This window comes from Coregonus lavaretus, assembly GCF_964263955.1.
Source record: "Coregonus lavaretus genome assembly, chromosome: 16".
NCBI classification, from domain to species: Eukaryota; Metazoa; Chordata; class Actinopteri; order Salmoniformes; family Salmonidae; genus Coregonus; species Coregonus lavaretus.
The window spans coordinates 18088000-18100063 of NC_140003.1; the positions used below are offsets into that span (position 1 = coordinate 18088000).

Here is a 12064-nt window from a genome sequence, read left to right on the forward strand (position 1 = left end):
AGGACCCATGCCAAATCTTTTCAGTCTCCTGAGGGGGAATAGGCTTTGTTGTGCCCTCTTCACGACTGTCTTGGTGTGTTTGGATCATGATAGTTTGTTGGTGATGTGGACACCAAGGAACTTGAAGCTCTCAGACAAACAAAGGAAAATAAAACCCACACCAACTTAGGTAAGGGAGTGCAAATAAACGTGGAGCAAACCAAACAGGTGAGACAAGATAAGTATTTTTCACAACTTAAGGAGAAGGTGCTAAACAGCAGTGTCGCTCATCCAACATCTTTCATGCCAACTGGAGCACTCGGCCAGCCACTCTTAAATAGCACCTGTGCCTGCATAGGTAAAACTAACGACTGACTAATGAGGCAACAGGTGCAACACATCCTGACCAACGAGGATGATTCAAATCAGGGCAAGCCACACCCAAAGAGAGCCAACCTGTAAATCGAAAACAAAATAGAAAACGAAATTGAGCAAAACCCCAAAGCCTATAACAAGAGGTTGTTTAAGAACATATATTGAACATTTTATTCAAAACAGTTAAACTGTTGTAATATTGTGACGTGTAACTTCAGACACACTCTATGCTGAGTAAAATAACATTATTTATTCTCCAAAAATTCTAACATTAGCATTTCTTGGCAGTGACTTTTCTACCAAAACAAGTGTGGTATAAAGATTAAAGACTGAAGCACTTAAAGGTTATACATTTCTACTTGCAAATCATACATGTAACATTTATACCTCAATCACATACTGTATCAGTAGTAAGGAATAAAAATCCACTACAGAAAAACTGGCAGGTAGATCTCCCCGTTTTATGATTAGTTTGTGTTCGCGAGGTTGACAACATTAGCAAAACATTCACATTACAAGTCTTCCTCAAGTCCATGCAACAGTTGTTTCACAACAGTTTTTGTGAATTAAATGTTTGTTATATTTCCTATACCATCCTGTGTTGTGTGGTTAGTCTTTAACCATTGATATGTTCTAGGCTATTTTGAGACCTTAAGGGAAAGATTCACCCATTTTGAATGTTATATCGTTTTTGTGCATTTCTGAGCGATGATCTATCGATTCCTGGGTTGATTTCCTGTTTTCATGTGTATCTGATCTATTCACTGTTCAAGCAGGCATGAAATACAAAACTCGTCATACCTGCTGTATTTCTGCCTGCTTGAACGGCAATAGCTCAGATACACATGAAATGACCCCAGGAATCGATATAACATCACTCAGAAATGGCATGTCCATCTTTTTGTGAGAAATTACACTGGTCACTCAAAACATTTATAAAGTATAAATAGCCCACACTTCAGATGAGGCCACACAAAAAGACTAATGATTAATTATGATTAGTAAATGGTTAATAAGGACCTATATTAAACATCTAATGAATGGAGTAATGACTAATAAATTATGAATAAACTATTTACTAATCTATTATGCTTTATTACGTAGAGTTATTACAAAGTGCTACCAGAAAAAGAAAACATATATGTTGATCGATTTTCTGTGGCAGCAGTTATCACTTTCATAATTTGCCTACAGTACATGGCATCTGTAATGCTGACTGTTCAGATTGACAGTCGTGGCTTTTTCCACATCCAGTTTATTCAGTGACTATCTTCAGGGCATCAGATAAGTTAGTCACTCAAAAAAGGTATATTTCCAACACACACACAAAAATGTACAGAATGTCCCCAGGTGTGTGTGTGTGTTTGGGTCTGTGTTACATGAGAAGGTGTGTGCCAGAGCAGAGTCTAAATGTCATGAGACCAGATGGTGGGAGATGAGGTCTGATTAGATACAGCAGCAGCAGATAATAGCGCGTAAACATCAGTACAACAGCTAACCAAACCATCCACACGAACCAATACAGGCTGACAAAATTGGACAGAAACACGATAGCATTTATCTTTATTGCAAGGCTTGAGTAAATGAGGCAAGTCTTTACAAGCACAAAAGCAACATACAGTAGACTACCTTGTCTTCATTTTGTTTTGACATAATAATCGACACGCTTTTCTTGAGAAACTTGTCTACTTACACAAAAGGTTGGAAATGTACATTTCAATTGATTTAGGACCTTAGTCAATATGTCACTATGGCAGCTGCCATAGACCGGTTGGTTGTTTAGCAATATAACCGAATTGTGCACAAATATGGGGCAAAACAGACAGTGTTGGCTTAGATTGACAACATGTAAACTATATTTAGTCTCCAATGTTTATTGAAAACATAAATAAAGTTGCACAATGAGCACTTGTCTCTCAAACACATCATTACAGTTGTAAGTTAGCTAGCAAATTTTTGCCATTTTCGCATTGACGTGACATCAGTGAAAATCCCTAAAAACAACACATTGTACCAAGAACAAGATAACACTAGCTGAAATTAGCCACTTATGATTCCCCACATGGCAGTTTCTATTCATTGTTGCTAGCCATCCAGAATCACAACACACTGCCTTCTGCCACATTGAAGCGTACACATCGTTTTTGTGACGTTCTCAGCTAACCTGTGTATATCTCTGCACAGCACTGGAATCATTCATTATATTTCTATGACTGGAATAAGGATTTTCAGAGACAACCTGGGGTGTTCTCTTCTATAACAGAATCCCAGACCTCCAACCGCACTTCAAGTCCTCAGACCTTCTGATCGTTCACATAGAAGAGTCATATTAACCGGTTGTCAAAACTAGTTGAGTGGCGCGGCCAAGGCATCATGTAACGCACCCTCTTCCAGAAGCTTGAGTTGGGCAACGTCGACCCACGCTTTCCCTCCTGCCACATTAAGGGGGCACTCTTGCGGACCAGGTGCTGCAGGCCGGGGGACAGGTGTGTGTAGCCCCCCTCACCCATGTCTCCCAGCTGGATGAGTATGACGCTCATCTCACTGTGGACCAGAGCCTGGTGGAGCCCCACCTGACAGTCATAGTCCTCCGCTGAGGTCAACGATGACGAGTAGCCCCACTGGCCCCATGACCCTTGACCTCCTGAGCCTGACCTTGAGCTTGAGCTGGGGGTCAGGATGACAATCAGCCTCCTGCTCAGCCGCATGCAGGCCTCCACCAACTCCATGCGGTCTGGGGACAACAGAACAGAGAGGAGCAGGAGAAGTTAACTTTCGACTTTGGTACTGTTTATTACTGTTACATTTGCTTCTTAGAGGGCAGGACACAGTCTGAAAGAACCAACCTTCTCCAGGTAGGTCGTCTCTGCCGTGGATGAAGAGTCTAAAGCCACACTTCTGCTCCAGGACAGTCGGCAGAACGCTGCTCACAAAGTGAAACACTTTCTCGTCCATGTCTTTGTCTATGCCATCCATTTGGTAGACAATGTAAGCATCATAGACCTTCCCATCTGAAAACACAGACAAAGAGGTGGTTTCTGTCAAACCTCAGCATGAAAGGAGTAGATTTGAGAGATTTGATTAAATTCTATTTGAACTGAAATTGAGTTATTTTAGTATAAATGGCCCATTACTTCTACACTAGTAGTGGGATTGACCCAAGGCGGGACCTGTTGCGAAAGGCCTACTGCAAACAACTGCTGTCACGTTCGTTGATGAATGGGTCAGACCAAGGCGCAGCGATATGCATACATGTTTATTTGAACCGAATAAACAACGACAAAACAACAAACGAAACGTGAAGTCCAAGGTACACAAACAACATACCTAACACGGAACAAGATCCCACAACCCACTAGTGCCAATAGCGACAGCTGCCTCTGATTGGGTACCACACCGGCCAACTTAAATCTAGACATACTAGATCTAAACATAGAAAATCACAACAAGGAATATACACACCCTGACTCAACATATAAGCATCCTCTGAGTCAGGGCGTGACAACTGCACTGCACAATCAGTGGGCCGATTGAGACATTTACTGTACAGTACAAGGTTAGAGTGCTCCTGTGTGGTGACTAAAAACTAAATGTAGTAATATGTTTATATGGTACGCAATACTATACAGATAATGTAGGCTGAATAAGCATTTCTGTACAATGAAATATCTTAGTGAAATAGCATCAGTAAACTTTAGTCTATGGCTAGATGTTCTTACCCTCAGATCGATCATAGCATTTGAAAACTCCACGGAAGAGGAGAGCCAGATCGATGTCAAACACTTTGACGGCTACAGCAGCTAGCAAGAAGAAGAGCAGCAATGCCACACATAGACCCATAAATATAAACCCTGTTGGGGGAAGACATGGAGGACACAACACCAAGAAAGTTACAGAGTGTATATGTGTGATTTTGTTTGTGTGACATGTGGATGTGTGTCTGAGTGATGTTTGTGTAAGTGTGTGTGCACTAACATCTTGGTTTGAGAGTCACCACTGCATGAATCAATTTCTGGTCGTTTCTGGCAACACACTTGAACTCTGACTGGAGGTCCTTGATAGTCACTGTGTCTATGGTCAGGATAGCCGTGAAGATACTCCGCATTGAAGATACCTCCACCTCGCTACAGTAACACATACACACAAAATATTCACACAGTGAATTCTCAATGGTGAATCTGGGGTCTGTGTAAATTCTGTTACCATGTTCTCAAAAACAAGTGTGTGTATGCTTGTGTGTATGCGTGCATCCATGTGTGTGTGCGTGCGTACCTACCTGGTGGTGATCACTGAGTAGCCTTGCTGCTGCGAACCCACTGTCACTCCGTTCATCTGCCACGACACGTGACAGTTGTCTACAATGTTCTGCCCACAAAATGCTTCACACCTCAACTTCTTTGTGGTGTCTATGAAGAACAAGAGATACAACGAAGACGGAGAGATATACCGGGCAAACCAAATCAAGCACAACACAAGTATTTGAAAGTATTTGAGCCAGGTGTGATCCCTACACAGGTCAGTGGTCTCTGTGCTTCCGTCTCTAGGCAGGTTGATCTGAGGAGGATGCGAGGCAGAGGGAGCTGAAGGAGACAAACGCACAGTTTAGTCAGAAAGATACTTTTGGATACATTCAAAATGTAGTCATTGATGTTTTTGATGATTGTTGCTGCCTCAAAGACCACACGTGATATGAGGGTTGCTTTTGATCCTGTTTGTTTGTGTAGCCTAATAACCTACTGTAATTTAGCCTAGAGTTTCTATGTTTGCTGACCCTGCTGCCATCTTGGATGAGGTTTCAGTAAAGCTAAAATCAAATAAATAAAATGCTGAGTGGATTGACAGAGCTGTCATCAAGCCACGACCTACTTACCTTGGATCTTTAGTCTCCTGGATGCAGAAGTGTTGAGAACCCTCCCGTTGTGATCCCACGTGCACACACACGTATAGATGCCCTCGTCTGCTTTTGAGGCGCCATTCACCCACAGATTACTCTCAGACTCGTTTGGAATGAGACTGAAATTCTGAAATGAAAGACAAACAATTTGACAAACTTCTTTGCTGAACTAGCAGTAAGATACCTGATTCCACTAATCAAGAGCTTGATGATGAGTTGGGTGTTAGTGCTGGGCTAGAACAAAAACTGTGCAACACTTATGAGCTTTAGGACAGGAGTTGAGAACCAATGGTAAATAGTTTTGCAGGATTGAGGTTTGTGTTAGCATTCTGGTCATGTTCAGTACCTTATACCAGGCTAAGTTTTCTTTTCCATCCTGGCACAGTTGTTCCACGGGGTCAGGACATGGGATACGGATTTTGTTTGCTGAATCTGAGATATCACTGAACAGGACTGAGTGATCGAACGGTTGGGCTTTGACCACAATCACCTTTGTCACAAATATGACGCAGGTGTTTGCTGCCTTTCTCCTGGAACATATGAATATACACAGTGTACCAGTTATCCAAAACGGTTCTACCTGGAACAAACAGGGTTCTAACTGGGGGCCAGCCGAATAACCCTTTTAGGCTATAGATAAATGTTTTTTCTAAGAGTCTATACAGCCTGAAACTAAGCAGTGTAAAAACGTAGAAAGTTTCCTTACAAGCCAGAATGTTTAATAAAATTGTATTACATTTTACCATACCAGTTGTCTGTGTGGTTGGTCCTTCAGTGGGTCGAATTTTGAGACAAAATATCGACAGGAAAGTATTATTTACCTGACTTTTTAGAGTACCGGTACTGCCGTTGATATTTCTATCATCTGGCACATGCTCAAAACCATGTAAACACCTGCAATATTTTGGTCAGTATGCATATATCGGCGTGCATGTCCTTCCATCTTGTGCTTGGCCTTAGGTCAGGAGCAAACACATCTTTATTGCCACACACGAGACCCGCGTTTTGAAGACGGTTATAATAGTTTTTTGTGGATATTTTGCCTCAAATTTAAATTGGCAGAGTAAGTTCAAATACAGTGCATTCGGAAAGTATTCAGACCCCTTCCCTTTTTCCGCATTTTGTTACGTTACAGCCTTATTCTAAAATCGATTAAATTGTTGTTTTTCCTCATCAGTCTACACACAATACCCCATAATGACAGGTTTTTAGAAATGTTAGCAAATTAATAAAAAATAAAAAACTGAAATATTACATTTACTTAAGTATTCAGACCCTTTACTCAGTATTTTGTTGAAGCACCTTTGGCAGCGATTACAGCCTCGAGTCTACTTGGGTATGACGCTACAAGCTTGGCACACCTATATTTGGCGAGTTTCTCCCATTCTTCTCAGCAGATCCTCTCAAGCTCTGTCAGGTTGGATGGAGAGCGTCGATGCACAGCTATTTTCAGGTCTCTCCAGAGATGTTCGATCGGGTTCAAGTCCGGGCTCTAGCTGGGCCACTCAAGGACATTCAGATACTTGTCCCAAAGCCACTTCTGCATTGTCTTGGCTGTGTGCTTAGGGTCTTTGTCATATTGGAAAGTGAACCTTCGCTCCAGTCTGAGGTCCTTAGCAGGTTTTCATCAAGGATCTCTCTGTACTTTGCTCCATTCATCTTTCCTTCTATCCTGACTAGTCTCCAAGTCCCTGCCGCTGAAAAACACCCCCAATGCATGATGCTGCCTCCACCATGCTTCACCGTAGAGATGGTGCCAGGTTTCCTCCAGACGTGACGCTTGGCATTCAGGCCAAAGAGTTCAATCTTGGTTTCATCAGACCAGAGAATCTTGTTTCTCATGGTGAGTCCTTTAGGTGCCTTTTGGCAAACTCCAAGCAGGCTGTCATGTGCCTTTTACTAACGAGTGGCTTCTGTATGTCCACTCTACCATAAAGGCCTGATTGGTAGAGTGCTACAGAGATGGGAGATCCTTCCAGAAGGACAACCATCTCCACAGAGGAACTCTGGAGCTCATTCAGAGAGACCATCAGGTTCTTGGTCACCTCCCTGACCAAGGCCCTTCTCCCCTGATTGCTCAGTTTGGCCGGGCGGCCAGCTCTAGGAAGTCTTGGTGGTTCCAAACTTCTTCCATTTAAGAATGATGGAGGCCACTGTGTTCTTGGGGACCTTCAATGCTTTACAAATGTTTTGGTCCCCTTCCCCAGACCTGTGCCCCGACAGAATCCTGTCTCAGAGCTCTACGGACAATTCCTTCGATCTCATGGCTTGGATTTTGCTCTGACATGCATTGTCAACTGTGGGACCTTATATAGACAGATATATGCCTTCCAAATCATGTCCAATCAATTGAATTTACCACAGGTGGACTCCAATTCAGTTGTAGAAACATCAAGGATGATCAATGGAAACAGGATGCACCTGAGCTCAATTCCGAGTCTGAATTCTTATGTAAATAAGGTATCCATTTTTATTTTTACATTTGCAAGAATTTCTAAAAACCTGTTTCCGCTTTGTCATTATGGGGTATTGTGTGCAGATTGATGAGGATTTGTATTTTATTTAATCCGTTTTAGAATAAGGCTGTAACGTATCAAAATGTGGAAAAAGTAAAGGGGTCTGAATACTTTCCGAATGCACTGTATAATATTATTCAACGTTCATGCAAGACAAGGGACATTTAGGTTTTTTTTCTTTGTAAATGTGCATGCCTACCCTAGCCCTAGCTTCATGTACACATCCAGGTTCAACACTAACCCTAGACTCAACCCTAAACCTAACCCTAAGCCCCCCAAATAGGGCTCCCCCACCTCCGAATTACCAATTTAACCCCTAAAACACACACACATCAACACACTGTTGTTGTATTACCAGTAGGTGTAGTACTGATCAGAGTTGTTGATTAAAAGGGGGAGGAAGAAGAGCACCGGCCCATGATGATGCACACGCCCTTCCTCAGAGGACGGGAGCTCCTGGGTTCCGTTTCTGTACCAGGTAAACTCAGTCACGTTGGCCCAATCCAACTCACTCAGGTTATGGTAGGCTGGCAAACTAAGGCCCTCCCCCTCTGTCACAGTAGTTGCATCCCCCTCAGATCGGTTACATGGGGACTCTGCTAAAATATTAACATACATTACCCGACTAAAAGAGGTCTATTGTTCTAGGTACAATATATTCACTATGCTTTGTAATAATAGGACGTAAAATGTGTGAAATGTGAAGATGCTATACCTGTGTAATGACCTATTGTAGTGGGGTTTAAGGACATTTCTCTCTGTGCAGAAATCCTAGTCAAACTAAGGAGCAGAAACATGAGACCACCATCCACCAACTACAAGACAAGGGGAACAAAAAAAAGTTATGTTACCTTATTGTAAAGTTGGTCAGGAACTATCGTTCCAAACAAGACCCTATATGAAAACATCAGGACCATGCTTTACTTGTTTTTACAATAAATGACACTTATTTTCAAGAGGGAATACATATGCAGAATTTTTTTTTAGGTTCGGAGTGAAGAATAACTGAAAGAGCATACCCTGAAAGTGTAGGAGCACATTTTCTGCAAAACAGGAACTTGCATCCACTGATACGAAAGACCATGAGTCACATTTCTCTTGAAAGATCTTGCTAGGATATCCTGTGTTAGATACTGCAGAAATGATTAAATCTGAAATGTTGACCAAATGGGGATTATTGAAATGGCAATGCAACATATTAACCATCTCCACCACGCTTGACCTTTGGTATGATGTTCTTACTGTGGAATGCAGCGTTTGGTTTTCGCCAGGCATAATGGGACCCATCTCATCCAAAAAGTTGACTCAAAGTTTGCCAAAAAGCACCTGGACGATCATCAAGGCTCTTGGAAGAACGTTCTATGGACAGATGATTCAAAAGTATAACTTTTTGGACAACATGGTTCCAGTAATGCCTGGCGAAAACCACAACACTGCATTCCACAGTAAGAACATCATACCAAAAGGTCAAGCATGGTGGTGGTGGTGTGATGGTTTGGGGATGCTTTGCTGCCTCAGGACCTGGACGACTTGCCTTAATAGAAGGAACCATGAATTCTGCTCTGTATCAGAGAATTATACAGGAGAATGTCAGGCCATCCATCTGTGAGCTGAAGCTGAAGTGCAGCTGGGACATACAGCAAGACAATGATCCAAAACACACAATCAAGTCTACATGAAAATTGCTAAAAAGCAACAAAAATTGGAAGTTTTGGAATGGCCTAGTCAAAGTCCAGACCTAATCCCAATTGAGATGCTGTGGCAGGACTTGAAACGAACAGTTCATGCTTGAAAACCCACATGTCACTGAGTTAAAGCAGTTCTGCATGGAAAAGTGGGCCAAAATTCATCCACAGCAACGTGAGAGACTGATCAACAACTACAGGAAGCATTTAGTTGGAGTCATTGCAGCTAAAGGTGGCACAACCAGTTATTGAGTGTAAGGGAAAATGTAAATGTAAAATGGGGCAATTACTTTTTCACACAGGGGAATTGGATGTTGCATAACTTTGTTTATGAAATAAATGAAATAAATATGTAATTGTTGTGTTATTTGTTCACTTATGTTCCCTTTATCTAATATTAGGTTTTGGTTGAAGATCTGATAACATTCAGTATCACAAATATGCAAAAGTAGAGAAAATTAGAAAGGGGGCAAATACTTTTTCATACCACTGTACTGTATTTGCCAACAACAAAAAATCTATCGCTTTGGTGCTATTTTCATAAGCATGTTGTGAATTTTCAAAACTTAGTACAAAACTCCAAACTGCTAACACCTGTAATGCAGAAAGTCTTATATATTTTTAACATTTTATTGTGCATTTATTTTGTATGGAGACATCTATCACCACGCAACCATTGATCCAAACATTTATTCAATCACCAAACAACATAATTATATCTTTTCAATTTATGACATTGTTGCCAAAACCAGATAGCAACCTCTGTCCAGTGAAGTCCACAAAGCATATTGCATGTACAGTAACAGACATGACCTACAGCATTGTCAAGCAAGTTAATGTTTCCGACATTTTCGGACCACTAAACAACTATTGATTTAGAACCAAAAGAGTGTTACCGCAAGTCGCAAAGAAAACAGGAGCTGCCTCCACTATTCCAGCACCATTTCAACTTTAACATTTAAACATAATCAAATCACCTCTGCTTAGTCTAATACTGTGACAACTAAAATATACCAAAAACAATTTAGTCCAGTCAACGTAAGCTAAATATGATGTGGCTGTCCATGGATCTGATTTCTGTGTGCGTTTGTGCATGTAGAAAAGCATGTTGACTCACCCTACTTGTAGAGAAACGGCAATGCCATCCTCCTCGCTTTCATGTTGATAAAACGGTCTATGACTCTGTCATACAGTACACGTGTAACAGTTGTTAAAGTACTTTGTGAATTTCACCAGGTTCATATATTAATATAGCATGTTGATTTGTTATTATGCATGCCTGCATCCTGGGAATAGGGGAGTGTGTACTTACGTTTTGCCCTGCGTGCTCGTGCGCAAATAATTTTGATGCACTATGAGAGAGAGAATTCTGATTAATTCAAACAGCTAATACTAGCTTCAGGCTCTTCATGGGCCGCTTACTATTTAGCCATCAATATTCATTGATATGTGATTCAGACACTGCAATATTATGCATGTTTAGCTTCATGCATGTTTATCTTTAGTGTTCAATTGAGAACAGTATTGTATTTAGCTTAACTTGTGTGATGCAGTAGTGTAAATATGTTTAGGCCCAATTGCCTTGTATAGCCTTTGTGTATAACTTTGCATGGTTAATTATATTTCCATTTATCTCTTTCCTCCTAGAAACATCACACCCTGTTGTATAAGTACCCAAAGTGAACCGGAGTGCGTTGTGTGGTGACAAGAAAAACCCTTTGCCCTGACATCCTTTGGCTCTGCTCTTGCCAGACATCCTTGCCATTCACACATCCCTGAATCAGTACAGTGTGTTTAGTAGATGTCATCCAGTTTTTTAAATAACCACTTACCTCAATGTCTCGCCACTGTTTCATTGACTCTGAATGAGTAACAATAGTTGGATAGTCTGATTTCTTCACACAAAAGGGTAGCCAGCAGATCTGCACAGCTTGTTTGAGCTCCAACAAATAAATAAACTCTTCAAAGACAATGTTCTAGTGTTTGGCTGTTTATTGCCTTTATTAATGCACCCTTGACAACAATGACATTGATTACCAATTAATTATTCTACTTCAGACGAGCATCCATAGACTTGGGAGAGATTCACCTATCGTGCTTTTAAGACAACTGGCAACATGAAAAAACACTTGGTCAAATCATGACGTCAGTTAGCTCAAAATAAAAGTGACGTAATTAAGCACATGGAGTAATGAGTAGGATTGTGTTTTCACACATGCAAGAGCAGCTATGTTTCAATTAAACTTGTCCAGTGAAAGTTTACATAGAAAATAGATGTGACAATTGCATGCTAGGGTGCGTTTCCATTTAACTATACTGAAAACAGCTGTATGTAATGACGTCACCCAAATCATTAAACGTTGAATACAAATGTAGGTTGAAGTATTTCCATTACTCATTTAGGCAAATTGTGCATACAGCTGTATGCCCTCCCACTTAGGTTTCTTGTCTCAGGTAGCCCACGAAAGCCAGCATGGATATAATGCAATAATTGACATATCTTTGCCAAATTCTAATAATTCTCATCATTAACATAACGCCACAGATCTAGCTCCCATGCACTATCGGCTGCCTAGGCTAGTTCGTGCCATGGTGAAACCTGCATTCCTGTAGAT

The 12064-nt window shown here is 41.2% G+C and overlaps 1 protein-coding gene and 1 long non-coding RNA gene across 3 annotated transcripts; both read right to left on the reverse strand.

Moving 5' to 3' along the window:
• Window positions 1-1900: 1900 nt before the first annotated feature.
• On the reverse strand, window positions 1901-7980 carry LOC311143426 (interleukin-1 receptor-like 1; the record flags this gene model as incomplete). The annotated part of the gene is made up of 9 exons (XM_084179246.1): window positions 1901-3088; window positions 3201-3365; window positions 4074-4205; window positions 4330-4478; window positions 4631-4760; window positions 4866-4934; window positions 5225-5375; window positions 5595-5778; window positions 7964-7980. 9 exons carry the CDS (start codon window positions 7978-7980, stop codon window positions 2679-2681), a joined length of 1407 nt encoding a protein of 468 aa, XP_084035372.1. The 3' UTR covers window positions 1901-2678.
• Window positions 7981-8348: 368 nt separating this feature from the next.
• Window positions 8349-8896, reverse strand: LOC311143482. Of its 2 annotated transcripts, none has more exons than XR_014614414.1 (4): window positions 8784-8896; window positions 8616-8658; window positions 8480-8544; window positions 8349-8360 (listed from the first exon to the last, which is right to left on the reverse strand). It is a non-coding gene; the product is annotated as an uncharacterized lncRNA (long non-coding RNA). The 2 variants fall into 2 exon arrangements; XR_014614415.1 differs by having other exon boundaries at window positions 8354-8363.
• Between the last annotated feature and the right edge of the window lie 3168 nt (window positions 8897-12064).